Below are 25855 nucleotides of genomic sequence, written 5' to 3'. Positions count from 1 at the left end.
AATAAACCTTTGGTAAAATTACTAGGGTGTTAAAAGTGTGTTTGTGGCCTATGCAAAGACACAAGTGGGCAATAAAAGCTGTCCTCTGTCTGGTGTTCAGATGGGAAGGAGGAAGGTAAGACTGAGGCAAATCAAGTGGTGAGAAAGAGAGGATGATCTACGGGGGGGGGGGGGCGGAAAATCCAGCAGAACAACTGTAGAAAGTTTACAAAGAAACCAGTATAATAAATGTGGTGAAATATCTATTGCTGTACTTTAGCGGTGTATTTTCTTTAATAAGAGTATGGATCTAAGCGTGATGGAAGCAAACTAACAGCTCTTCTTTAGGATGGAAAATCTGAACTAAAAGCAACTTGAGTCCAATTAAGAAAAGGAATAGAGAGGACTAATACTGTGCAAGGTATTAACGTGGCTACCAGCAAAGAGAAAAGTACCCCTTGAGAGAATGCAGTGGGGACGAACTGTGAGCATGGGCATTACATTAGCCTTAAGAGGTGGAAGAAGTGAGTGTTTAAGAAAATACTGTATAGTCTTGCTTTTCAAGGATTTTTGAGCAGAAAGCAACCTTTTCTGATAGCATCTGCAGCGATCAATGAGATATTGTTCCCATCATAGCAAAATAGTGATAGAAATTTACAAATGACAGTGGAAAAGCCTTTTAAAACTTAGGTTTTGTCCAGTATCCAAAAATATTGTGGTAAATATAGAAGTATCTGAAGGCGTAGGGCTTTTTTGTTGTTCCCCTATGCTGTTTGCATAGTGGCTGTGATCCCATGGGAGTCCTGTGTCACCCTGCATCTGCTGAAGGTCTGGGCATTGAACTTGAGTTCACTGATTTCAGTGGAAGTGGAGCGGGTCCATTTGCCTTTGCTGGTCCTCAGCACTAAATGCCAAGCTTGTTTTTCCTCAGGACGCAGCTCTTGCTTAACAGTACTAATTTGTGTGGTTTATATTATGGTTCACTTGAAAGAGATGTTTTGTTTTAACATAAGGTCATTAATAGACTGAAGTTGTTTCCCAAGCTGACGGACTGTCTCCTTCTCTTCTTTTTTTAGTGCTTTGAGTAACTCAGAAATTACTGTTTAACAACTCTGTAGAGAAAGTTTATGTAGACAAATTCTGCTCCTGGCCAGTAGTAACTTTAAAGTTGGGTAGTTTTCAGAAGAGCATCATTCATAAAAACAGCATTAATGAAAGTTGTAATGAGACCAAAGAAAAGGGAATGATTGTGATGTTTGTACTTTTTTTCCTTTAAGCAAACAGAAGGACATTTTTAACTATGTAGTGCAAACGAGCTAGCTGATGTGTCTGAATGGGCTTTGTCTTTCAGCAGATAACTCAAACAGAAATTAGTAATATACTAGAAGCTGTGCTGCAATTTGATTTATGGCAAAAGCAGTCTTCAAACAGATTTGGTTTTAGTGTGCATTTTTGTCTTCTCATGAAATGGGATCTGAAAACTAGAAAGCCATGTGTGATGACAGAGGAGGAAAGTGATATTAATCAAAACCACTTTTGTTCATGTCTTCAAAGCCTTTATGCCACCTTTCCCATTTTTTCCCCCCTTTCCTATGTTTTCAGTTTAGCAGCCATTTATAATCTTAAATGAGCTACAGTAGCAGAGTGACTTGTTGAAGATCAAGTGCTGCTACTTTCTACTCAGGAATGCTGAATGTTTTTAGAATCAAGATGTTATTTTTTCAAGATATAGTAAATTATACATTAAATATAATCAACAGTCTTGTATTTTAAAAAAGCAACAACAAAATAAAACAAAACCCAACAAAAATACTCTGATGAACTGGTATACTTTTTGCTACATAAGATACTGGAAAGGATCCCAAAGAGTCAGTCTTGAAATGACCTGATTTGAGGAAATTTGATGAACCAACCAGTAAGGGGGAAAAAATAAAAAGCATATGACTATAAGCATGTGGAGGAAAACATCAGGAGTATAGTCAACATGTATTCACCAAGGGGAAATCATGCCTGACCATTTTGATAGCCTTCTGTGATGGAATGACTGGCTGGGTAGATGAGGGGAGAGCAGTGACTACCTTGACCCCAGCAAGGCTTTGACGCTGTCTCCTGTAACATCCTCACAGTTAAGCCAAGGGCATGTGGGTTAGAGGAGGGACAGTGAGGTGGATCGAGAACGGGCTGAATGGCAGAGCTCAGAGGTTGTGATCAGCGGTGCAGAGTCTGGCTGGTGTGCCTCAGGGGTCAGTGCTGGGTCCGGTCCTCTTCAACTTAGTCATCAATGACCTGGATGAGGGGACTGAGTGCACCCTCAGCAGGTTTGTGGATGGTGCGAACTGGGAGCAGTGGTGACACACCAGAGGGCTGCACTGCCATTCAGTTAGACCTGGACAGGCCAGAGAGCTGGGTGGAGGGGAACCTCATGAAGTTCAATAAGGGCAAGTGTAGGGTCCCGCACCTGGGGAGGAGCAACCCCCTGCACCAGTACAGGCTGGGGTTGACCTCCTGGAAGGCAGCTCTGCAAAGGAAGGGCCTGGGAGCCCTGGCAGACAGCAAGCTGACCACGAGCCAGCAGTGTGCCTGGTGGGCAAGAGGGCCATGCTACCATCCTGGGGTGTATTAGGAGGAGCATGGCCAGCAGTTTGAGGGAGGTTGTCCTCCCCCTCTACTCTGCCCTGGTGAGGCCACACCTGGAGTGCTGGGTCCAGTTCTGGGCTCCTAGTTCAAGAGACAGGGAACTGCTGGGAAGGGCCCAGCGGAGGGCTATGAAGATGATCAGGGGACTGGAGCATCTCCCTTATGAGGAAAGGCTGAGGGAGCTGGGCCTGTGTAGCCTGGAGAAAAGGAAACTGAGAGGGGGATCTTATCAGTGTCTACAAATGTCTTAAGGGCAAGTGTCAAGAGGATGGGGCCAGGCTCTTCTCAGTGGTGCCCAGTGACAGGACAAGGGGAGACGGCACCAAGTGAAACACAGGCAGTTCCTTCTGAATATGAGGAAAAACTTCTTTACTTTGAGGGTGTCGGAGCCCTGGCACAGGCTGCCCAGAGAGGCTGTGGAGTCTCCTTCCCTGGAGACATTCAAAACCTACCTGGACGTGATCCTGTGCAACCTGCTCTGGGCGAACCTGCTTTAGCAGGGGGTTGGACTAGCTGATCTCCAGAGGTCCCTTCCACCCCCAACCATTCTGTGATTGTGTGATATTGCCTCTTCATATAAAGAAAAAGTGAGCAAAATTAGGTAGTGTGCCCATGTCAGTGGATTAATACAAAATATAATAAAAAAGTACTGGTGTTAAACAGGATTTCTTTTCCAGTTGTGTCACCTTAGTCTATAAATATACAAATGGGGAGGGGAGGCAGTCTGTCAGCAAAAGAACTGGTTTAAGTTGTGTGGTGTGTGGCTATCTTACTTCTGAAAAGAACAAGAGATTGGCATTTCTGTTGAATTTTTCTGTGTATTCACTGTTGCTTAAATTTATCTTCTCCGTAAAATAGTATACCATTTCCATTTTGGCAGGGAATGCAATGTTTTGCCTGAAAGGTATTTGCAACTTTTCTGTAGGTTGAATGCTGGTCAGCATTATCAGGAGATAATGATAATTTCTCTTCTTTCCCCTGGAAGATGATATGAAAGATGAGAGAGGAAGACTAGTACAAATATTAACAGCTCCACAAACTAGTCTTTTGTGCAAAGCTACATACTGACGCCCTGACCTTATGTTGGCGAGCTGCATCATTGCTGTGCTGTTCTACATCTGTGTCGTTGCTTGGTTGTTTCTTGAGTTTCCACTTGGATTTCAATTTCGCTTTTTTATTTACAAGGTTTAGTATGGCTGTAGTAAAGCCAAGACACTGAGTAAATGCTCGCTATTTCTCTTGTCTGTGGTTACAAACAAAAGGCTGTGGAAATGTGGTGGGTTTGGGGTTTTTTTTAGTATACTTGAAAAATAATTCTCTGCTTGACAGTAATAACTGCTCCCATAAACTCATGTTGCTGTAACTTGTACGTTACCAAGGTACATATATCAACAGCATGGAAAGAAAAGCAGAGGACTCTTTATTTTCTCATTACCCTTGGCAACAGTATCATCTGTGCCTTTCATTTTTGTAAACACATTTTTTGTACTCCATAAAAGCTTATGTCTATTCCACAACTCTAAAAACCTGGGCACAAATTGAAGCGTGTGGATGTATACATTTCTGAAAATGTCAGGGTTTTATGTGTGTCATAACTTTTTATAAAAGGATGTGAATGTGACCTTTGGAGTGCTTCAGATTGGCACTATCTAGTGATCTAGTGTTTAAATTCAATTTAGAAATATGTTTTCCTTATACAGTAATGCATTTTAAGTTCCTGTACAGGTTGTGTGGAATGTGTACTCCTGTTTAATCTGTTAGTAATGACATATGATCTATTACACTCACTTTAAAAGTGTTTTGAATAGGTATGTCATATTCTTCTGTCTCTGTTCATATACTTGATATTCTTGGCTTCAGTGTTTGTATCTAAAGCAAAATAATGCTTTCACAGGTTGTAGATTTTCACCTAACTTCTTCAGTATGTTGAAGTTTGTCCGCTGCTTCTACAAGTTAGCCAAACCCATTCTGTGTTATTTCACAGACATTTCATAAAGGAGGTGGGACTTACTTGATGGGGGAGGAGGGGAAAAGAAGCATTTCTTAACTTGTTCCTTTAAGTAGGCATATACTCTGGACAGAGATGTTAGACAAATGTTGCTGGTTGCTTGTATTTCAAGGTAGTTTACTTGGTACTGAAAGATGGTCTTCCAAATTCTTTTGTCATGCTTTCCCCAGCTCCTGCCAGTGGATGGACATCAAACAGTGTTAAACCACCTGGAACAACTGCCCCAAGTGAAAAACTTGCAGCAGCACCTCAGCTAAACGAGCAAGACACGTTGGTTCAGAGGGCAGAGCATATTCCAGCAGGGAAGCGGACTCCCATGTGTGCGCACTGCGATCAAGTTATTAGGTTTGTATCTATTTGCTGGGTGTAAACTTAACTGTGTAAAAAAACTGGCTGCATGGCCAGGCCCAAAGGGTTGTGGTGAGTGGAGTTAAATCCAGTTGGTGGCCGGTCACAAGTGGTGTTCCCCAGGGCTCAGTATCAGGGCCAGTCCTGTTTAATATCTTTATCAGTGATCTGGAAAAGGGGATCGAGTGGCCATCAGTAAGTTTGCAGAGGACACCAAGCTGGGTGGGAATGTTGATCTGCTTGAGAGAGGGAAGGCGCTACAGAGGGATATAAAAAGGTTGGATCGATGGGCTGAGGCCAGTTGCATGAGATTCACCAGGGAGAAGTGCCGGGTCCTGCACTTGGGTCACAACAACCCCCCACAATACTACAGGCTTGGGGAGAGTGGCTGGAAAGCTGCCTGGTGGGAAAGGGCCTGGGGATGCTGGCTGGTGGCCAGATGAACATGAGCCAGCAGTGTGCCCAGGTGGCCAAGGAGGCCAACAGCAGCCTGGCTTGTGTCAGAAACAGTGTGGCCATCAGGACCAGGGGAGTGATCGTCCCCCCGTACTCAGCACTGATGAGGCTGCACCTCAGATCCTGTGTTCAGTGTTGGGCCCTTCACTGCAAGAAAGACACTGAGGTGCTGGAGCATGTCCAGAGAAGGGCAATGAAGCTCATGAAGGGTCTGGAGCTCAAGTCTTGTCAGGAGTGGCTGAGGGAACTACGATTGTTTAGCCTGGAAAAAGGAGGCTGAGGGGGGACCTTATTGCTCTCTACAACTACCTCAAAGAAGACTGTAGGCAGGTGGCTGTTGGTCTCTTCTGCCAAGTAATGAGCAATAGAACACGAGGCAACGGCCTCAAGTTGCATCAGGGGAGGTTTAGTTTGGATATTAGAAAAAATTTCTTCACCAAAAGGGTTGTCAAGCTTTGGAAGAGGTTGAGTCACCATCCCTGGAGGTATTTAAAGGATGTGTAGATGTGGTGCTGAGGTACATGGTTTAGTGGTAGGCTTGGCATACTAAGTTAATGGTTGGACTTGATGATCGTAAAGGTCTTTTTGAACCTGAATGATTCTGTGATTCTGTTCATCCTGCAGGCTCTCTGACAACGGGTCTTTGTTTTGCTTTTGTGGGTTTTGATTCCTTAGTCACCAGTGTTTTAGGGCTTAATTTCAATAATGCAGAACACTGTCTTCATGCACGTTTTTCATAATAAAACTGAGGATGGGAGTACTGGTGGAGGAAGAACATTGTGAACTGCATATAGTCACAGCCTTACAACCTGTTTTAGAGAGAACCAGAAAGCTGGATGGAGTAGAGCAAAAGTAAAACCAAAGAAAAGTAAGCAACTTAATTTTCACTTACACACCCCTTCCAATAAAACTGAGAAGATTTAGCTAGTTGGAAACTGATCAGAGAATATAGAATTATAAAACTAACTTGTCACAAATTTTGATTTATAAACCAGAATTTCTAATTAAGAAGAAGAAAAAATAGCAGGCTCCATCTGTATAGGAAAAGCAAGGAATAGAGATTTAACAATTGCTAGGACTAGGTTAATAATAATTTCCTGCAATGTTAGATTTCAAGCTCTTTTGTGGGCTCTCTGGACTCTGGGTGTTGTAGCTAAGTGTCCTTGACACTTGTATGACATGGGTAGAAAATCAACACAAACACGAGTTTGCCAAATGAGATGAGGTTAAATTCTTCTGAGCCCCTAAGATATCCTTTCGTTATCCAGAATTTCATATGGAGGAAGAATTTGCATTGTTCAGTCAGTGATTTCTGACAGTTAGTCATTATTGTCTCATCTAGGGAACCGTAATAACTTTTCATGTCAGCGTGTAAATCATCCTGACTTTCATCTACCTTGCATTTTATTTCTTCCCTAAAATAGAGATTTCCTGGGATTATTGGAAGTGATGTACTTCTTTTAAAATGTCTTTTGTTCACCCATTAGTGTTGTTGAACTACAGAGGAAATGTAATGCATTGTAATATTTCCTTTTTTATTCATTTATGTACGGTCTTTTCAATGAAAAAGATAGGAGAGCCTGCACCATATTTCACCATGGTTAAAGAAAGAGACTCGAGTAGAAAACACAGGTCCTGAGAAATGAGGAGCTCTATGAACTGTATAAATTTCATTCCGTATAATAGAAAATTGGCTTTTCCACCAGGGCTTTTTGCAGCCTTTTGAGCCCTGGCTTGGATTCTGCATCAGAAGATGCAGCTAACTCTAATCACTTGATCTCTAGAGTTCAACTGAGTTGAGCTTGTTTACTTTGATTAGATTTTTGTTCTTATAGTTCACTATCAGTTCACTTAACATGGGGTTAATTTTAGAGGACTCTTTACTAACTGATCTGTGATATTTTTGAGAAGTTTTTCCTACTCCCATTGTATATGGGAAATAAAAATAAATTATCTGAATCCCCTTGAAACAATAGAAAAAACTTACATGAATTCCCAACATAGGTGCACACCCTTTCTACTCCAGATTTTTTGCTTCACCATAACATGAAAGATTAATATCAGAAAAGTCTACGTGCTTTTGGGATGAGATTCATCTGATTTGTTGAAAAGTTTGGCCTGCGTAGTCGTTTTGTCTGTCTTTAGTATTCTGATCTTTTTATTCCCTGGGCTTTGGATTTGTGTCTAGTAAATAACATGTGAACAACCATGAACTTTCCTTTTTGTTATCATTTCAGTTTAAGATTAAAGCTGAGCATAGCTAATCCAATATATGCTGCATCTTTCACGCAAGAAACTTCAGTGCCTTTTACAGTACCTGTGGTTTAGCAGGGTTCGCTGATGCTCTGTGCCATGGGGTTTCACAGCACGGTCTGCAGATTGCTCCTGAGCAGCCAACCTCTCCTCTCAGCCCTTAAAGCACTTGCTGCTACTTCGGTTCTCCCGCTTTGATCACTGTTAAAGAAAGAGATGAACTGCCGCCCTCTAAGTAGGGGAGTGTATTGGTCCACAGAGCAACCTTTGCTGCTTAGTGGATGCGTAAGGGGAAACTGCAGAGCCCTGCTTGACAGTGCTTAAGCCATTGTCCCCCATTGTAAATGACACCTCTTCATGAATAGTAACTGATACCCACCTCTAACTTTGCAATTTGCTGGTGGTGCTTAAATCCTTATATTTCTTCATATGTTAAATGCCACCTCAATTATTAAAATCAAGCATTGTTTCATTTGATGATGAGTTGATGTGCATTAATCAATGGCAAGTATGCCTTGTGTTCACAGCATACAGTGGATTTGAAAGATTGCAATGGTATTTTGAATTCAAGTTTTCAGCATAATTACAGTTTATGCCCTTAGTGGTAGCACTACCTGTGAAAAGGTAGGAGAAGGATCAAGTGACATTGCATTGTGCATCTGTTTTGAAGCCAAAATGCGTTGTGGAGTTGGTTACTTTACACTCAGGCATAGAATAACCATGGCTAGTTCAGCCAAAACCATTTCTTAGAGACATCTTATAACTTTTTAATATATCTTTAATTATTCATATAGTGATTGTCTGAAGATTCCATTTTTCCCAAAGCTTCATTAAGTAAGCTTCTCTTTCTGTGTCTGAAAGAACCAAAGCTGGAGGCAAACTAAATTTCCCATGATCTACCTGCTGTGCGGGTCTGACAAACTTCTGACGTTTCCTGATGAAGACTTCTGGTTCCCAGGCAGTCTTACCAAGTGCTACAGTGCAGAGTGGGCTCTTTCTTTGAAGCTCAGATGTGTTTTCCCTGGATTGCTATTGAGAACATACTCTTTGGTATGTCTGCTTGTGAATGATGATTTGGTTTTGTCACCTTTTCTTACAGCTTAATTGGTTTTAAAGACAAAAGGAAAAAAGTACAAACGTTGCTTCACTTCAGCATCTCCTGTACAGAAATTATATATTGTGGCATTTCCAACAGAGGAGAAAAAGGAACTTCCCAGAGTGTAGACTGCTTGGCCTACTTAGCAGATGTGGAAATTGTTTTGATCTCTTTACCACCAAATTTCAGTTCTGGCTTGCAATCTTAATAAAAGGCACATGAGAAGCTAGATTATAGGCTTACTAATGCATTATGACCATACTGATTACGTTATATTTAGCTTGTAGTAAAGGTAGTGAAATTTGGATTCTATTCCCTTTACGTTACTTGTGCTTCCAATTTGCCCATATATCATGGCTACATATAGAACCTAGATGTTTCAGGTGGCTACCAAATTTATGTAACTGGTGATCATTTGGGCATAAGATTCTGCAAATACTGTTGTAAATACATCAGAATTCCTTGGAAAATAATAGATTACTACTGTTTGCCTCAGTCTGTGGGTTTGGTTCACATGGTCTAGGTGGTGATGCCAGTAATCTGTTCAGAAATACTTAACATGTCAAAGCAGCCCAGGCTAGAGGCACCTTCATAGCCAACTGTTGCCACTTGAATCATCCCGTATCTTTGGAGGGAAGGAACATGCTTTTTTAGCACCCCCCTTAAAAATGTTTTAGTTGACAGAGGCATAGGGTAGGGGTGGGGGTGAGGGGGCATATTGTTTTTTGTTTTTAAATGCAGAAGGAAGGATGAAGCCACCTGCAGCCACCTTCCTAGCATTTCATGCCCATCGGGTTGCATGGGCGTGCAGCCCCCTTACTGAAATCAGGGCTTTAAACTCCTTTCCAAAAGAATACAGCACATAAATACCTTTCATTACTGAAAGTTACTGTTTTGATCACAAAACTATGCAGAGACCAGGAACGCCTCCAAGCTCTGGAAATCACGTTTTAGTGTATTTCACATGGCAGGTGTTTGGATTTTTTTGTGGTTTGGGTTCCCCCCTCCCCCCCCCCCCCCCCCCCCCCCCCCTTTGTTCTATGTGCTTTGGGGCAGCTTTTAAGTTGCTGGTATCATTAAGCTGCAGCATCAGCTTGACATGTTTAAATTACAGCCTGATTAAAAGGAAAATTGTATTTAGAAAGTGTTCTTCTTGACACGTGTGCACAGGGAACCAGCCCTGCTAATGGAACACCTCGGAGATGTTGTGCAGGGCATGGCCACAGCTGTCTGGGGACTTTGGGAAAGAAACGGTGTAGATGCACTCTCAGGCTGTTCCCCATCCGTCTGGGTTCCTGTGTGCTGTCCTGAATGGCTAACCTCAACATGTCAGAGCTGTAAACTCTGGAGAGCTAAATGCAGCAGATGCTGTAAAAATTCCTTCGCCTCCTGTCGCTAGCGTACTTGCTTTCCATTGCAGAGCTAGCCAAGCCTATCGTTTCAGTGCAGATGGCCAGAAACTCGATCCTACCTGGAGCCGGGAAAGCCTCTTCAGTGTCAGCCCTGTGTTAATGAATCTGTTAAATTAGCCTGTGCTGACACGGCGCGCTGAGAGCACTTTGTTGTACATAAGGGCTTGTATTGTTTGATCAGTACATAACTGAAAGGGCATTGATGTAAAAAGGTGCTTGTAGAGCGGTGGGAGGGTATCGGGTTAGGTCAGTGTTTGCACTCCCCAGGCATCCGCTGGGAGCAGGAGCTAGAGAGCTGCGCTCAGCCCTGGCTCCCTCCTTAAAGGGCTACGGGCTGCTCACTTTTCACTGCTTTCTTTCTAGTAATCAGAGGTGAATAGAAGAAACGGTTTCAGATTAAATATGTTTGTAATCTCAGGAGTTATGAGTTATCCTAAATCTCTTTGAGGCCCTCATCTTTGACTTCTCATCCTGCTGAAAATACATAGCATCTCCAGAGGAAATGTGGGAAAGAACTGAAAATATTTACCACTTGCCCTCACTGAAGTTGCCGTCTGTCCTCTGCCTGCTTATATTGTGTTCTTAAAGTCATTATGACCCTGGAAGAAAATTTTAAATCTTTTTCTTCTCTGTTGCTTTGTTCATATGCAAATCTTATCTTACACAAAAATGTTCTTGTAGCTTACTGGATTTCCAGAAAAATGTTTAGCAGCAGAGTGGTGATATTACTACCTTGCATGTTTTTTTGCAGTGTAGTATTAGATCAGAGAAAGGTGGTACATTAATGAAAGAACGGCATCTTTATTGGCCTCGCAGAAATGAGAGATCTGGTGAGGGAAATGAACTTGGACCGCAACATTCACCTGAAACCTAAATTCTGGAAGGTTGAGTGGTGGGACCTTGGAGTCACCTCATTGAAGTAAACGTGTTCGTTAAAGAAATTAGGATGCTGAATATGTTTTGAAGTGAATACACATACAATGGTATATACCTGGGATTTATGAGTTGCATAGTGAGAATTTTTTTGTTGACTGAGAAAAGGATAGGTTTATCTTGTCTGTTAACCTTGTTGCATTAGCCAGACAAATGCTATTAAAAGCATCATTATTCTGTGTTTGCAAATGACAGAGGAGGCTCTGCATTTGGAGAATATGATCTTCTTTTAACTAGCTTTTGAAGGAAAAGGAAAAGAAAAAATAAGATGCATACTCACGTATACCCCCGGGGTGGTGGGGTGGGTGGTGGGTGGTGGTGGTGGTGTGGATTATCTTGTAATAAACTTGTTGGGTAAGGACAATGACTGAATTTTTGTCTCACAAGAAGGTGATGTTATGGGCCCTTAATGGAGTCAAGTCTACTTGAATGTTTGTGCCCTTGGTACAAATGAATGCTGAAAGAGACATGATCATATAATTGAGTCAAATACCTCTTTGTCATAGATGGAAATAATTTGGAACATAGGGAACATCCTCCTTCCCTTCCCTAGCAGCCACTTCAGCACTGTATTTAATGTAGTTCTAAAATAAGATGTCTGAAATGCAGCGAAGTGAAGAGAGTCAGTATTTGTTGTGGTTAGGTGTGTCTGGGAGATAGATCAATGGGAATAGATGCAGCCAACACCTCATGCTTTCTTAGACCTGTAGGTGGAAAGTGGGATGGAGCAGTATATCTTTGTGAACAGTGTAGTAATGGCACAGAGGTATCGTGGGTTAAGCCTATTAACAGCTTTTACAGGAGCCAACCCAGGAGCATTTCCTACAAAAATCTCTTCTTTCTAATCAGAGGACCCTTCTTGGTGGCTTTGGGGAAGTCATGGCATCCAGAGGAGTTTAATTGCGCTCACTGCAAAACCTCCATGGCTTACATTGGATTTGTGGAGGAGAAGGGGGCACTGTATTGTGAAGGCTGCTATGAGAAGTTCTTTGCCCCTGAGTGTTCAAAGTGCCAGAGGAAGATCCTTGGGGTAAGTGACCATCACGTGGCCTGTTTGTCAGTGGGAACAACCACCACAGTGTCCAGTGCTTCTCTGTCATGAAATTTCCTTTTGTCTGGCCCAGTTTGCATTCTTCCAAACATACTCTGATGTACCTTTTCAGTTCCTATCACATACAGAATATGGTTTTGCGTCTCCTAATGTTGAGCCTTTTCAGTCTCTTTGAGCAAAGGTGCTGTAGCCTCCTTGGCTTTTCCAGGTTCAGCTCCTGTTTTCATGAAGCTGTTCTGCAGCATTGTGATTACCAGATTTTCTTGAGCGAAATGCTTTTAAGTTGGCAGCTTTTTACAGAATTGCAGGGCAGGGGTGAATGAGGAGTAAATAGTTCTCCTTAGCTGAGCTGAGCACTGAGGAACATGCTGGTTGGCTAGATGTGAAGTACTGAAATATTCCCAGTGGTAATGTAGATAGAAAGACACATTATCCTACTCGGCACTAACACTGCTAATTTGAGCCCGCCAGCTGATTGTCCGCTCCGTTACTGCAGACAGCGATGTGTCTGGACTCTTGTGTAACTGGGGTCACGCAGGGCTCTGGCAGCACAATTCTCGAATCATATTTGGCACTATAGTGTCTTCCAAAACAGCACAAAGCAGTCATAATTTTCTGTGTGATGTCTTCTGATTAACTATTCACAGACTTGACGAGCCATCGGAGATGCTGCTTTCATTTCAGGGGACCATTGTGGGTGAGATCCTAATGAAAATGGAAAAGGTGAACAAATGAATTGTTCAATGTGTCCAACTCTGTTGAACATTCCAAAAAAACCGAAAAGTTGCTTATGAGAAATAAGGAGATGTACCATAAACAAAGCACCTCATTAACTTTAACATCAACAGAAATGGGATGCACAACCCATGTTCAAAGTAGCAGTAGGAAACAAAGTATTCTTGAAACAAATCAAGTGTGGAGGCACAGTCACCACAATCTAGTCATCACATTAAAATAACGTGTTCATAACACTTTTTCTAATCCCCACAGGAAGTAATAAATGCTTTGAAACAAACTTGGCACGTTTCCTGCTTCGTGTGTGTGGCCTGTCATAACCCCATCCGCAATAATGTCTTCCACTTAGAAGATGGTGATCCCTACTGTGAGACCGGTAAGAAACAACACCACCAGAGTTTACTGTGGTTGTGCGGGGAAGCAGAGCTCAATAAGGTTGGGAAAAAATAATAATACCCTTTTTTCAAGCTTCACTTCAGAAATGTCCCAGCACATTCCTGTAACCGATATGTCAATTCAAAGCAGCAACAAATGCTATAGATACTTTGAGTTTGCAGCAGGAGAAGTTGGTGGGAATTTCTTTTTTAGCTTCAGCAGGAGCAGGCTTCTTGTCACTGGCTTTACCTGTTAAGCCCTCAGCTGTAGGTATCAGTGATTCAGCAAAGTGTTAATTTTAGTGTGATTTTCTACTTGTCCTTAAAATATTTTGGAGTTAATGTAAATCTGCTTGTTTACTAAACAAGCAAATGCCAGTGGAGTAATGTATTTTACTCTGAATAGCCTTATTCACAGCCTGGGGGGACTTCCAAGAGTAAGCAGTCTGCCCAGAATGTTTTTTGCAGGATCAGGGATAACATCTGTTGAACATAAGCTTGGGATAAAAAAACAGGCTGTCGGGGAAAAATACAGTGATATGATTATAGCACTTGAAAGCCTGATGAACAATATTACATGAAAGATAAGGCTTAGAAGTTCAGAGGGATTCTGGTTCGGTTTTTAGTACTTCCAGCTAATCGTATCTTTTTTATTAATATGTACAGCTTTTATTTGTGTTGGTTTCCTAGTTTCCTTAGAATGTACCCTTGTGGGCTAGGAAAGAAATAGGTAGTATTTGTAAACTATTTTCCACAAAATGGAAAAGAAACAAAATAGTATCAATAATTGTTTTCACACTCATGCTGCTTACATCTGTGTTAGAACTGTCAGTCAGACCTTTTCTGTGTTTTTCCTTCTACCACAAGAGGCATTGTAGTTAAACTAGAGATGGAAGTGGACACACCAGGAAAAGATTTAGCATGAAATCCTAGTGACCTGTTTGGAGTTAAGTTTTCCTTCTGGGTTGATGCCACAGTTGTTCGCAGCTATGGAGAGCACTAGGTACTGAAGGGATAAGGAAAGCATGTAAAATTAATCCAAAATTTCTCTCTCTGAGTGGCTTTAATGAGGCATTGGCAGATACGAAAGGATGCAGTAGGTTATTGCTAACTCAGTGACAGGAGTAGGGTAACCTGTTGCCCCTATCGAAATCATGGAGCAGCAGAGGAAACAGATATATGAGCAGCATCCTCCAGGGTGACAGCATGGTGAAATTTCATCCTGAAGCAATCTGAAGCCCCTAATTGTGGAGCCATTTGATGATTCAAAAATAGTACTGGAGGAATCGATAACTCCCCTTGGGGTGGAAAGCTCATGACCGGGTTTGTTCTGGTAAACTGAATTCTTGTTCCTGCCACCAAATGACTCATATGTTATGCAGTGCATTGATTTGTGCTACTGTTGACTCCCGTGCACAGCTGCATGCTTTTCTATACTGTGAGCAGGAAACACTGGGATAAAACTTCAAGAATATTACGCTTCTCATAAAGTTTATATCTGAGATAGAAAGTTGCTAGCACAAGTTAATGTAGACACATTCTGTGAGGTGTTATTGGCAGTGATACATTGTAATGGCTCTGGCTCTCTAACTAGATGTTAATTTGAGATATATTCATTCTTCAAAGACTTTCAGTCCAGCTGGAGTTAAGAGTATATGACTAATTTAAAAGAAATAAGGAGTAAATGTCATTGCCAACTTTCCTTCTTCCTAGTGCAAAGGAGGCTTCTAATTTTAAATCTATATTTGAAGTTATAACTGCATCAGCTATTAGTATTAAGGGGGTTTAATCTGCAAAATGTTCTGGGTTTGGATGGTGATGCTAAAATTAAATTAAAAGTGCAGTTACCTGCAATTTTGAACTTTTAAATGCAGAGTCAGTAACCTAGTTTTGGAAAGGCTGTATGCAAGAAGCATTCTGCCTTGGAAGCCTTCTTTGGTATTGCAATTCAAGCATGTAAAAGAAAGCTGATGCCCTTCATTCTGCCTTATCTATTGGGCTTTCTTTAGCAGGAAAGCCAATAAACTTAGCAACACAAACCACAAGCCAAATTACAAAAGGCTTTAACTGCTGGCACTGGGAAAATATCAGTAAAAGATGCTGTATGAACACAAATGCAAAGAGCTGAAGCTGTAGGGTCATGAGACTGTGTCCTTCAGGGGTTTTGCACAGATGGGTTCTGCCATTTGACATTTTTATTGTCTGTCTTCTGCTTAAACACTTGCAAATTCATCCTAGTAGAGTGGATTAATGAAGGTGATAGGTGAAGCTGTTTCTTGCCCCTGGCAGCCATCAGGGGCTTTGCTTTTCCAGGGCACTTGTGTTCCCCATCCTCCTGACCTGCCTCCTGTGATGACTTTTTGAAGTCATCATATGAAACACTGTCTTACTAAACCAAAACAGGACTTTTCTCTTGGGCTTGACACGTGCAAGAAGTGTCTCTTGACTCTGCTGCAGTAAGCACTAGAGCTTCAGCAGATCTGCATAATCTAGTAGAGAAACAAAATCTCCTTGAACCCCACTTGCCACTCCTTATAAGTCTACTTGAAAACAATCCCTGGCATCTAATTCCCCGATCAGAGGCAGAGTGTTACCATTAAGGGTGGGTGGAGTGCAAAGCTTCATTATGGTTGTCACTCTGTCTGTAGTCCATCTTATGAAGATGTGATGTTGCATGACACTACAGATTTGCCATAGTAGGTGTCCTGATCCCAAATTCCCTTCTGTTATACTACTAATGCTCTTCACTCCTGTGCAGGAAAAAAAAGATTTCATTCTTAGAATGGGGTGTTTGGGAGTTGAAATAAGTGGAAAAGACCAGACAGCTTGGGCTGAAATTTAGGTATGCACAGGTGGGCAGCAGAGGGCTGTGCTGACTTGTAGTCCCTGAGATGGCTCTGTGCACAGAGAAGCGAGTGTCATGCACCAAAACTGTGAGGATGGGGGTGGGTGTCAGTGCATCCCACCCAACTTTATATATGCATTTTATCCTGCTAGTCTGCCCTGCTCTCTCTTTTTCAAGCTCTGCAGTAAGCAGGGTGGTGGTGGTGGATATGAGTGGGTCAGTGCCCTTCTTTTTGGTTCAAGCTTTCTGAGACTGCTGGAAAAACATTTCTCTGCTGACTCCACGGGAACCTCCAAATGCACCAAGTCAATACAGCGCCTAAAAATGGTGCAAATACCCATCAGTGATTCCAGTCACTAAGAACCATCCTGACACCCTACCGATTACTTTTTGTTAAATGCAATAAATATATTGCATAAAGCCTCTGTTTTGTTAGAGGGGTTTTTTTTGTTTGTTTGGTTGTGGGTTGTTTGTTTTGTTTTGTTTTGGGTGGGGGTGTCATTGTGTGTATAGTTTTCGTTCTTTTTTTCTTTTTTAAAAGCTATGTAATAAACAGCAGTGACTAGGAAACTATTCTGACTTGATCCAAATTGCTCGAGTCTGTTTAGGACAGAAGCCTAATGATTGCATGATTTTGTGTAGGGCAGTCTGGGGCAAATATTGTGCCAGGATGTAGGTAGGAGTGTGTTACTCGCTGAGGAGGTCTGTTGTGTGAACAGCTAGGGTATGCTTTCAAGGTAGAGCTGGAGAGAATATAAGGAGCACACAGAGCCCGCACGGGTGCTCTGCAAGGAGTGCATTTCCCCCCTGAGCACACTATTGATCTCAAGGAAATGAAACACCAGGAAGATGGAAGCGTCGCTCACTTGAAAGGACAAAGAAGGGGATGAGAACTGAATTAGCAAGGAAAGGAGGGCATCCTGGTTTTTCAGTCTAGGAGCTCTTTATTCAGTGTACCCAGTATTATAAAACTCAAAAAGGGCAAACCCACTGTCATTGAAAGAAAAGCACAAAGGTTTCAAAGGGTCACTCTCCCTTTTCTGCATATGCTTCATCTTTAAAATCTGTTTGCATTTGTTTGCAGATTACTATGCCCTCTTCGGTACTATGTGCCACGGCTGTGAATTCCCCATTGAAGCTGGAGACAGGTTTCTTGAAGCTCTGGGCCACACTTGGCATGACACTTGCTTTGTATGCTCAGTAAGTAAAGCTAGTCTACGTTTTCAGCAAACCCGTGGCAGTAGTTCTTGTGCTAACCTGACTGTTAGAGGAGTTAACAGCTGTAACCTCTTTCAATCCTCTGAGCCCAAACAAAAAGCACTTTCCCAGTTATTTAGAAGGTGTGTTGCTATTGTGAGCCTTTGGTACTGGTCCAGAGGACTTGGCCTGGATTGTACCCATGTGTCCTGGCATTTAACCCTTGACATTTACTTCCTCAAGCAAGTTGGAAGTCATACAGGAGCTGTCTGTGTTTCTAAAGTAGTAAGAGTGCTTTTGACATGAAGACACTATAGCCAAGGTATCACCTGCTAATATTGTATGACAAAAAAACCCAACCCAAAACCAAATAAACCCCGATCCTAATGATTGGATATCTTTCTTAAAATGCTGAACCTAACTCTGCTCCCAGTTAAGGACCTGTTAACTTAAAGAAAGGAAGGTTATGCTTGCATCCACCATTAGTATTACATCAAAAAGAGTATGCCCAAGAAAAAGGTAATATTTCTTATTCTTTGAATGTATTTGTGCATAGAACAATGCCATGGTTTGGTATTCTGAATAATGTATGGTGTCGTTCATCCACCTGAATTGAGTGATCTTTTCTTTTTTTATCCCATTTCAGGTGTGTAGCGACAGTTTGGAGGGTCAGACTTTCTTCTCCAAGAAGGACAGGCCACTGTGCAAGAAACACGCTCACTCTATCAACATCTGATGCTTGGAGCTTATCTTGTGTAACAAATGTACTGAGCAGAAAGAAAGGTTAAAATGTCCATGTTCAATAATTGGTTATTTATATATGATTTTCTAGAATGGAAGAGAAATGTGGAAATGTGGGGAAGGGCTTGCACACTAATTTTTAGAGTGTTTATGAGTTAGAGTTTTGCTTCATAAAAAGATAAAAATCAGGAATTGCACCTAAGCCAAACTATTAGAGTGCTTTTACCTCTACACTTGACAGATTACTGTATTGGTTTCATGATTTTAACACCACATTTATATCTGCTTCAGTATTAAAACCTGAGCATCTATGACAATAAATACCTGATATTAGAAGTCTTGGTTTTGCTGTTCTTCAACAAAGAAAAGGAGATTGGCTTCAGCAATCCACATCGCTTTATGGCGCTGATGTTTTTTAAAGTGTGTCTGGAAGTATTGCAGTTAAACCCCATTAAAAGGAACTCAAAGCAAAGATAAGGTTACACGGAGTATATAGTTCAGCAATTGATGTTTTTATCTGATACTCATACACATGAAGCCTCCTCCACCATTACATGTACCTGTGCCTTTGCAGTTAAACCTCTGATGGGTGTGCAGAGGACAGACGTTTTTATAAAGCAGTTACATGTGGTGGTGGTGGCTGTGCTGGTGAACAACAGGAGTTTAGAAGGTGCCACTTAGAAGAAAAAATAAATGTGATACTCATACTCTTCCTTAACTCATGTACTACGAGAGCACTAGCCAAAAAAAACCAACCCGCTACTCAAGGTGTGTTTGACAGGATGGAAATGTTAGATCAGATCTTAAAAATAAGGGAGCGGGGAATTACACTCTTATGTTTGCAGCTCAGGTTTTAGATAGTTTTAAGTGCCTTGGAAAGGGGAAATTGCACTCGATCCGCAGGTAACAGTGTTTCATTTCCAGAATGTGAGACTGGTGTTAAATGAGGAAAACTGCTGAAGTGCAACTGAGGACATTGTTTTTCTCTCAGTACATTCTTTACCATGTAGCTCATGAATATGTATATTGGTGGTGTGCCAGGCAGTGTACCAAAAACTAACTTGCTCAGCTGTTACGATTTTTATTAGTTTAGCGTTTATTTCTCTCTTTTCCTCCAGATGTAGGGAATATATTGTTAAATAACATAATACGAGTTAGGCAGCTCCGTATCTCTCAGTTCTTGCAAGGGAGCAGAGAGACAATGCTGTCGTTGTGCATTTACTGCGAGCCAGGAGACGTAGTCAATTCTGTGGCTTGATAGGAATTTCGCCTCCGTACAGAGAGTCACTGCAAGACCTGTGCACCAGCTAAGTCCCACTTAACTTCGAATTAGGGCTTAAGTGGTATGGAGCAATTGTAGGCAGATGGGGGAGAGGTGGTGACCCTCTGCACGGGGTGAATTTTGCCCTAGCAGGGTTGCACAAGAGAGAAGGGGCCCCTCTCAGGGCCAGATCAGGCTCCTGAGGGAAACTGAGTTTACGTGCTACCTAATTCAACTGGGATGTCAGAGATGAATTGTTAGTCTTTAGTGTTCTTTCCAGTAGACACAAAAAGTAACCATTTACTGGTTTTGTGTGGTTTGTTTGGGCTTGGGGTTTTTTTTTTTTTTTTGGTTCTTTGAACTGACACAAAGGACAGGTTTATCCATAAAACTGTGGAGCAAATAACGAAAAATTGCCATGATTGAGTAAAGCAATTGTAACAAGGAACATCAACAAAAGAGGGGGAAAGGAAATCAAAATTGCTGTACTGAAATATGAAAAGATACTTGGCTTTCTTACTAATTCAGCAAGACAGGTTCACATTGTGGGGCTGTTTCGCTTTATTTCCTGAAGTTGTTTTTTCTTCAATACTGCCATGTTTGTTTTTCAACTTCTGATGGTACAGAAGAAATAGCATAAAGCTGTTTAAAATGTTTACACTGTTGTAGATGTACCCTTTTGTGAGTTTGGCTGAAAATCAGAAGGCTAGAAGCAGACTGGATGAGATACGGTAATGTGTCAGCCAGGTTGCTTTTGAATTTCGGTAGAATGTGGAGAAGTGAGACCTAGAGACTAGGTTGCAGTGGAGCTATATTGCACATGCATGGGGAAAGAGGATGGGAATGCACAGGATAGGGCGTTCGGTAATTTTTTCAAGGCAAACCCTGTTATTTTGAAGTAGGATAGGAACATCTCGGTTTGTCATTGTCCTTAAAATCAAATTTAATTTTGTTTAGTTTAATAATTTTAATTGGAATTGTATTATTCCTTAATCCATATGCTCTAGGGTTTGAAATTTTGCAGTTGTTAATGGATTTCAGGACATGAGTACAAAAGCCTGAAAGACTCCAATAGTACTGCTTCGTTTAGCTGCTTCGCCTTTTAATTTCTACTTTTATCTATTTGTTTAAAATTTAAAAGGAAGCATAGAGTCACTGATACATAATATTTAATGGCTCTACAAAATTACATAAATCAACTAAAAAGAACATAATTTTTATCATTATTTTAATAAGTGAGGTTTTAGTAGAGCACTTTATAATAATGCCATATATCTCACTGAATATTTATTACCTTTTTTGTTTAGGACTATTTCGTACTGGTATCTTTGTATTTTGTTTTCTTTGTAAGCCTTCATATTTACCTCTAGAATGTTTTGGGGTGTCTATGTGTTTATATATACTTCTCTACACATGCACACATATGCATGTACATTGAGAGACGTATGCATATATGCACATATACATACATATATTTGACTGCAGACTTGGCATAGCAAAAATCAGCACTGTTCCATCATCATTCGGGGATTTTCTGAGATTCCCAATTATTTTTCATATAACACATGTATAGCATTCATGTTTTGAGGGAATGTTAGAAAGTCAGGAGAGACATGTTAGTAACCTAACTACTGTAGGTTTTTGCATGTATGTTCAGTCAGTAATTATTTTTCCTCCAAAACTGCCTGTAAGAGAATTGGGTTTAACTGTTTGAAGGTAGAAGGTCTTTATTAGTGAATAATTGAATCATGATGACAGTTTCAGTATATTGTAACTAAATAATTCAGAATGATGTGTAAATATAAATGCTTAATATAACAATGCAATAAACTTAAAAGCAAAAGATGAGCTGTGGTTCGGTGTGTGTTGGTCTGTTCAGCTGTGTACCTGTTTCATCATGGAGTTATTTGCATCATCTAGCCATGTGAGTGGCTTTGCAAACGAGAGTAAGAAGGGGAACTACATCAATTTGCAGATTACTTGTTTGAATTTCCTTTCCTTTTTTTTTTTCCATTGGTTTACACTAAACAACAAGCTCTTAAGTCCTGGTGATTTTCCTGCTTGTGTCTAATAGTCTTTGGCATCAAATTTTGGCTGTTCACGCTTGCTAATTTAATTATAATTAAAAAAACAAACTCACCCACACAAAACCCCAAACTCTCTAGCTGTCCTCCATTGTTTTGTTACACATTATTTTTTCCTGAATTACAGTCAGTAAAAGAAAGCCATGATTGTAAACATGAATAGATATCACTTGTGTTGCTTGTTTTTCAGGGTTTTTTTTGGGTGGAATGGATGTTTGCTTTACAGAAAAGAACCCAGGAGTTCTGGTGGACACCAAGTTGACCATGAGCCAGTGATGTCCCCTTTGTGACAAGTAAGACCACCAGCCTCCTGGGGTCCGTTAGGCGTAGCATTGCCAGCAGATTGAGAGAGGTGATTCTTCTATGTTCAGTGTTGGCGTGAGACACCTGGAGCGCTGGGTCTGGTGCTGAACTCTCCAGTATAAGAGAGACATTCTGCAGTGAAGAGCTAGGAAGGTGATTAAGGGCTTGGAGCATTTATCATACAAGGAGAGGCTGAGAGAGCTAGTACTCTTCAGTCTAGAGAAGAGAGGGCTCACGGGGGGGAGCTCATCAGTGTGTACTAATACCTGGAGGGGAGAGTAAAGATGGAGCCAGACTCAGCTCAGTGGTACCTGGTGACAGGATAACAGTGAGGATGGCCAAACACTGGCATAGGTTGCTCAGCGAGATTGCAGAGTCTGTGTCCTTGGAGATGCTCAAAATCCAATGGGACATGGCTCTTGAGCTGGTCAAGGTCCCTTTTCACCTCCAACGGTCCCTTCCAACCTCAGTGAGTCTCTGATTCTCCATCTTTTCTCAAGATGGAATGAAAGATGGAAATATGGTATTGAACACTATATAATATATAACAATGTAAAACTCAATGTTGGCTAAGTTCTGTTTATTTGCTACCTCATTCTACCGCCCTTCTAGAATACTTTACAATGCTTGTTTAGAAGTGTTTAATAATTTTTTTTTTTCCCTCAGTTGAGGCTGTTCAAGGAAATACTGCCTGCTCTGGCAAGCATTATCTGATACTGAACTTAGCCTTGGCACACAGCAGTCTCTGCTTTCACCACAGGGCATTTAACAGTCTGCTATAACATGGCCAATTACTTCATGATAATACCAGCCTGGTGTAAGACTCTCCTTAGCTGAGTGTCTTAACTAGGCAAATGCACTGTTGTTTTCTACCTGTATTTACACAAGCAAAAGAAAACACTGCACACAGCTCTATAAAATTTAGAGGCAACTTTACAGAAAACTTGCCTCCCCTTCAGTGTTTAGGTTATGAACGAGACAAATGCAAGTCTATTTGCAAACAGTATATTAAACTCCAGAAGCCAAACTTTTAAAGGCATCAAGTCTGCATTTGACGTTTTAATGGCAAAGGTTTGGTTTCTATCAATCACAACGTCATGTAACATTAAAATGCACCGACAAAAAAAGGAGATCTGTCATTCATTCATTAAGACGCTGTAATCCAGTGTAAGATTTATAGGCTTAAAACTCAATGGTGTGTTTTCACAATAAATCCACTTTCACTGCTCGGCACAGAACAAATCTCTCTGTCACTCAAAATGTTTGCTGGTCAAAATGCTCTGTATGAGATCTTCAAAGGGTTCCTCACAAAATTACATATAAACCCTTTTACCAGCAAAGGCTTAATTTAGGTTCAAGTTTTACTTTCTCGGGACATTGGTTAATATCTTGTGCTCAGACAAGATCTTGGTTATATCAGAAACACATAGGGCCTAATTTATTATTAGCAGTCTGGTGTTAATTAGGGGGAATTACCAGAAATAGTTTGCTTGATGGAAATTTATTATGGGATCACACTTTACTGATGGCAAAATAGGAGTCACTGAAAGAGTGCAGCTCCTTCTCATAACCAACTAATTAATAAGGTGCCAAAATTCCTCTGAGAAGGGTTTGGTTCTAACTATGGGAACCTCACAGAGCAAATGATTCCTGTGCAGTATTTAAAATTTAAAAGAGGAAAAGAGAGAGGAGAAAAGGCTGCCCAGAAGAAGTCTCAAAAGTGGTATGGCTTTTTCTTGAATTTATGAAAGAAAATATTTAGCTGTGTTTCCAAGCTCATTAAAGAATTGCTTTTCCCAGACAGAAAAACAACAGCTAGTTTATAATCTCGTTTGGTATGCCTGAACTTGGTTTTCAGTTTTACTTGTGCATACTGCACACTACAGCTTGTAATTTTATGAATTGGGCTTATTATGAGCTTTTATATTGCTCTTTATTGCTTTGCCTAAAGGTCTTTTTCATTATCATTTGCCATGAAAGTTGAGTTTGGAGTAGATAGGAAACTTGTGTTGGTGACTGAAAGACACAGGAAAGTATTCACATGTCTGATAAGCCCAAATCTAGTGTGGATGTGACAGTTTGGGGACAGAAACCCACTATCTGTTGTTAGGGGTCTTATGAAAGTTTTATTTGTGTCAGAATGGCATGTTGTAGTAAGACGGAGTACAAGCAAAAACATCTCTAAAGAAATTGTAAGTCACCATGATGAAATTTACACATGGCTGATCTGGAAAAATATTTTTCGTAAGATTTTTTTTAAAAAAATGTTTAAGACGGTAAGGTATGCAAGTTGTAATAAAGCGCTTTTGCATTTGCACTGGCAATACCTTAAACTCTTTAAAAATATCCAGTGGTTTGGGTATGTTTTAAAAGGTTTCTCCTATACTGCGAAACTAAGGATTGTGTCATTGTCCTCCGAGGAATATTCACACTTTCCATAGGATCGCAGTTGTCTCCTTTTCAGAGCTCATGGCTTCACTTTTTCTTACTGCTGGGCAGTGCTGCTGTTTGTTTTAAAGGACTTCAGTACAAGATAATCTTGTCAGGTTTGTCCTTTATTTCTCTTTGTGATGCATCAGTGAAATGTCAAATATTCCTTTGGTAAATATAGACTTGCACTAAATTTTGGCACACTTTCCAAAGTGTCATGTTTTCTCACCCAGAAGTTTCCGACGGAAAAATAACTCGAGATACTAGACCAAAGTGGTAACTACATCCCATGTAAACTCTTTCTTTCCCTTGAAATCTATTACGCAAAAGGGAGACACATGAAAACATGTGTAGGGCCAAAATCATTGATAACCTAAGCAGATACGGCCTCAGTGATTTCAACTTATTCTCCTCCAAATTGAAAATGGCTGGTATCAAAGCTACCTTAATGTTATGCTTACATTTGCCCTATGAGTAAAATCAGAATTAAAGTAAGGATCTGGGTCCTGGTTTTAGCAGGATTTCCATTAAGTGTTGCAAATGTACTTGAAGGAGTGCTCTCATTTGGTAGGTGACAGTTGAGTACTACACTACCCAGAGGCAGGAACATCACTACGATAACACTGCTTTCTAAAAGGATATTTAATTTCTCAGATCTCAGATGTTCAGTGTCTCTGGATGAGGTGTAACAGGTCAGGTAAGAAAGTGAAAATCTTCCCCTGATACGAATCTGCCTACTCTAGGACCTTGCTGATTCAATGAAATTTAATGGAATTGTTATACACTTCCACTCAAACAGTACGTGAATTTTTTGTATACTCATTCTGTTATTGAATCAGTATTGTCTGAGAAAAAAAAAAAAAGGATGGTAAATTCATAGATAATTTGGCCCTGCATGAAAGATAAACTATTGGTACTTGCACTAAACTCTCAGAGATACTCTCTGCAGGTTTTACCCACGTCAGAGTTCAGCTTTTCTTGCCATTTATGTTGTTCTAGCAGCGTTGCTCCAAATTATGTAAATCCTTCAACGTGTCCTTTAAGTGTGGATTGGGAATTACTCAGCTTTCAAAAATTACTGGAGTATCTATTTTTAAAATTCACTTCCATTATTGAAAGGGTTGATCATGACACATAAAGCAATCACCACCTCCTGCTGTGTGCAAAGAATAAATTACATTTTATAGGGCAGGACTTTCCCCCCCCCCCCCCCCCCAAATAGGAGCCTGCTTTTTTTTGTCTCAGCCTGTGCCTGTTGGAGGCAGGTAGGGTGTAAAATGGAGCCACTTAATATTTACAGCACCTAGAGTCCAACCTTGGGCTTATACTTGGCTCTAAACAAACCTAACGAAATTAATCTGCTGCCTCTGTGTGGGGGTGTTCCTATTTGTCATACCCACTGACAATCAGTAGAGGATTACTGGGAAATTCTGACCAGTGGTATCTGGAGAAGCAAATAGGTTGGGCTTTCTCTGAAATAATTCAGGGCTTATTGATGGAAGTAAAATGATTGCATGTTCTTCCTTATTTGTTTATATATTTTCCTAAGTATGTTGCTAATGAAGTGGTTTTCCCCCCAATTTTAATAGAACACATCTCATAGTTGTCTCTGCAAAATTTGAAGAGATGTTGTTTTCTGATGCTTTCCTTTTTCATTTACTCCAAGTGGGTGTCTGTGGTGTCTTGGTGGAGATCAGTTTCTGAGGATACTC

The 25855-nt window shown here is 40.8% G+C and overlaps 1 protein-coding gene across 8 annotated transcripts in view; it reads left to right on the top strand.

Moving 5' to 3' along the window:
- The window catches only part of PDLIM5 (PDZ and LIM domain 5), a 132884-nt gene extending 111710 nt beyond the window's left edge, over window positions 1-21174 (top strand). For all 8 annotated transcript variants that reach the window (XM_040599237.1, XM_040599220.1, XM_040599196.1 and 5 more), the window contains 5 exons: window positions 4795-4969; window positions 11972-12152; window positions 13164-13284; window positions 17212-17327; window positions 17971-21174. In XM_040599237.1, coding sequence (XP_040455171.1) covers window positions 4795-4969; window positions 11972-12152; window positions 13164-13284; window positions 17212-17327; window positions 17971-18060 — 683 coding nt within the window. In that variant the 3' untranslated portion in view covers window positions 18061-21174. The remainder of the gene's footprint in view (window positions 1-4794; window positions 4970-11971; window positions 12153-13163; window positions 13285-17211; window positions 17328-17970) is intronic.
- The last annotated feature ends 4681 nt before the right edge of the window (window positions 21175-25855 follow it).

Source organism: Falco naumanni, chromosome 1 (genome assembly GCF_017639655.2).
Source record: "Falco naumanni isolate bFalNau1 chromosome 1, bFalNau1.pat, whole genome shotgun sequence".
NCBI lineage: Eukaryota > Metazoa > Chordata > Aves > Falconiformes > Falconidae > Falco > Falco naumanni.
The sequence above is the reverse complement of the archived record's forward strand: the minus strand, read 5'-3'. Positions and strand labels throughout refer to the sequence as shown.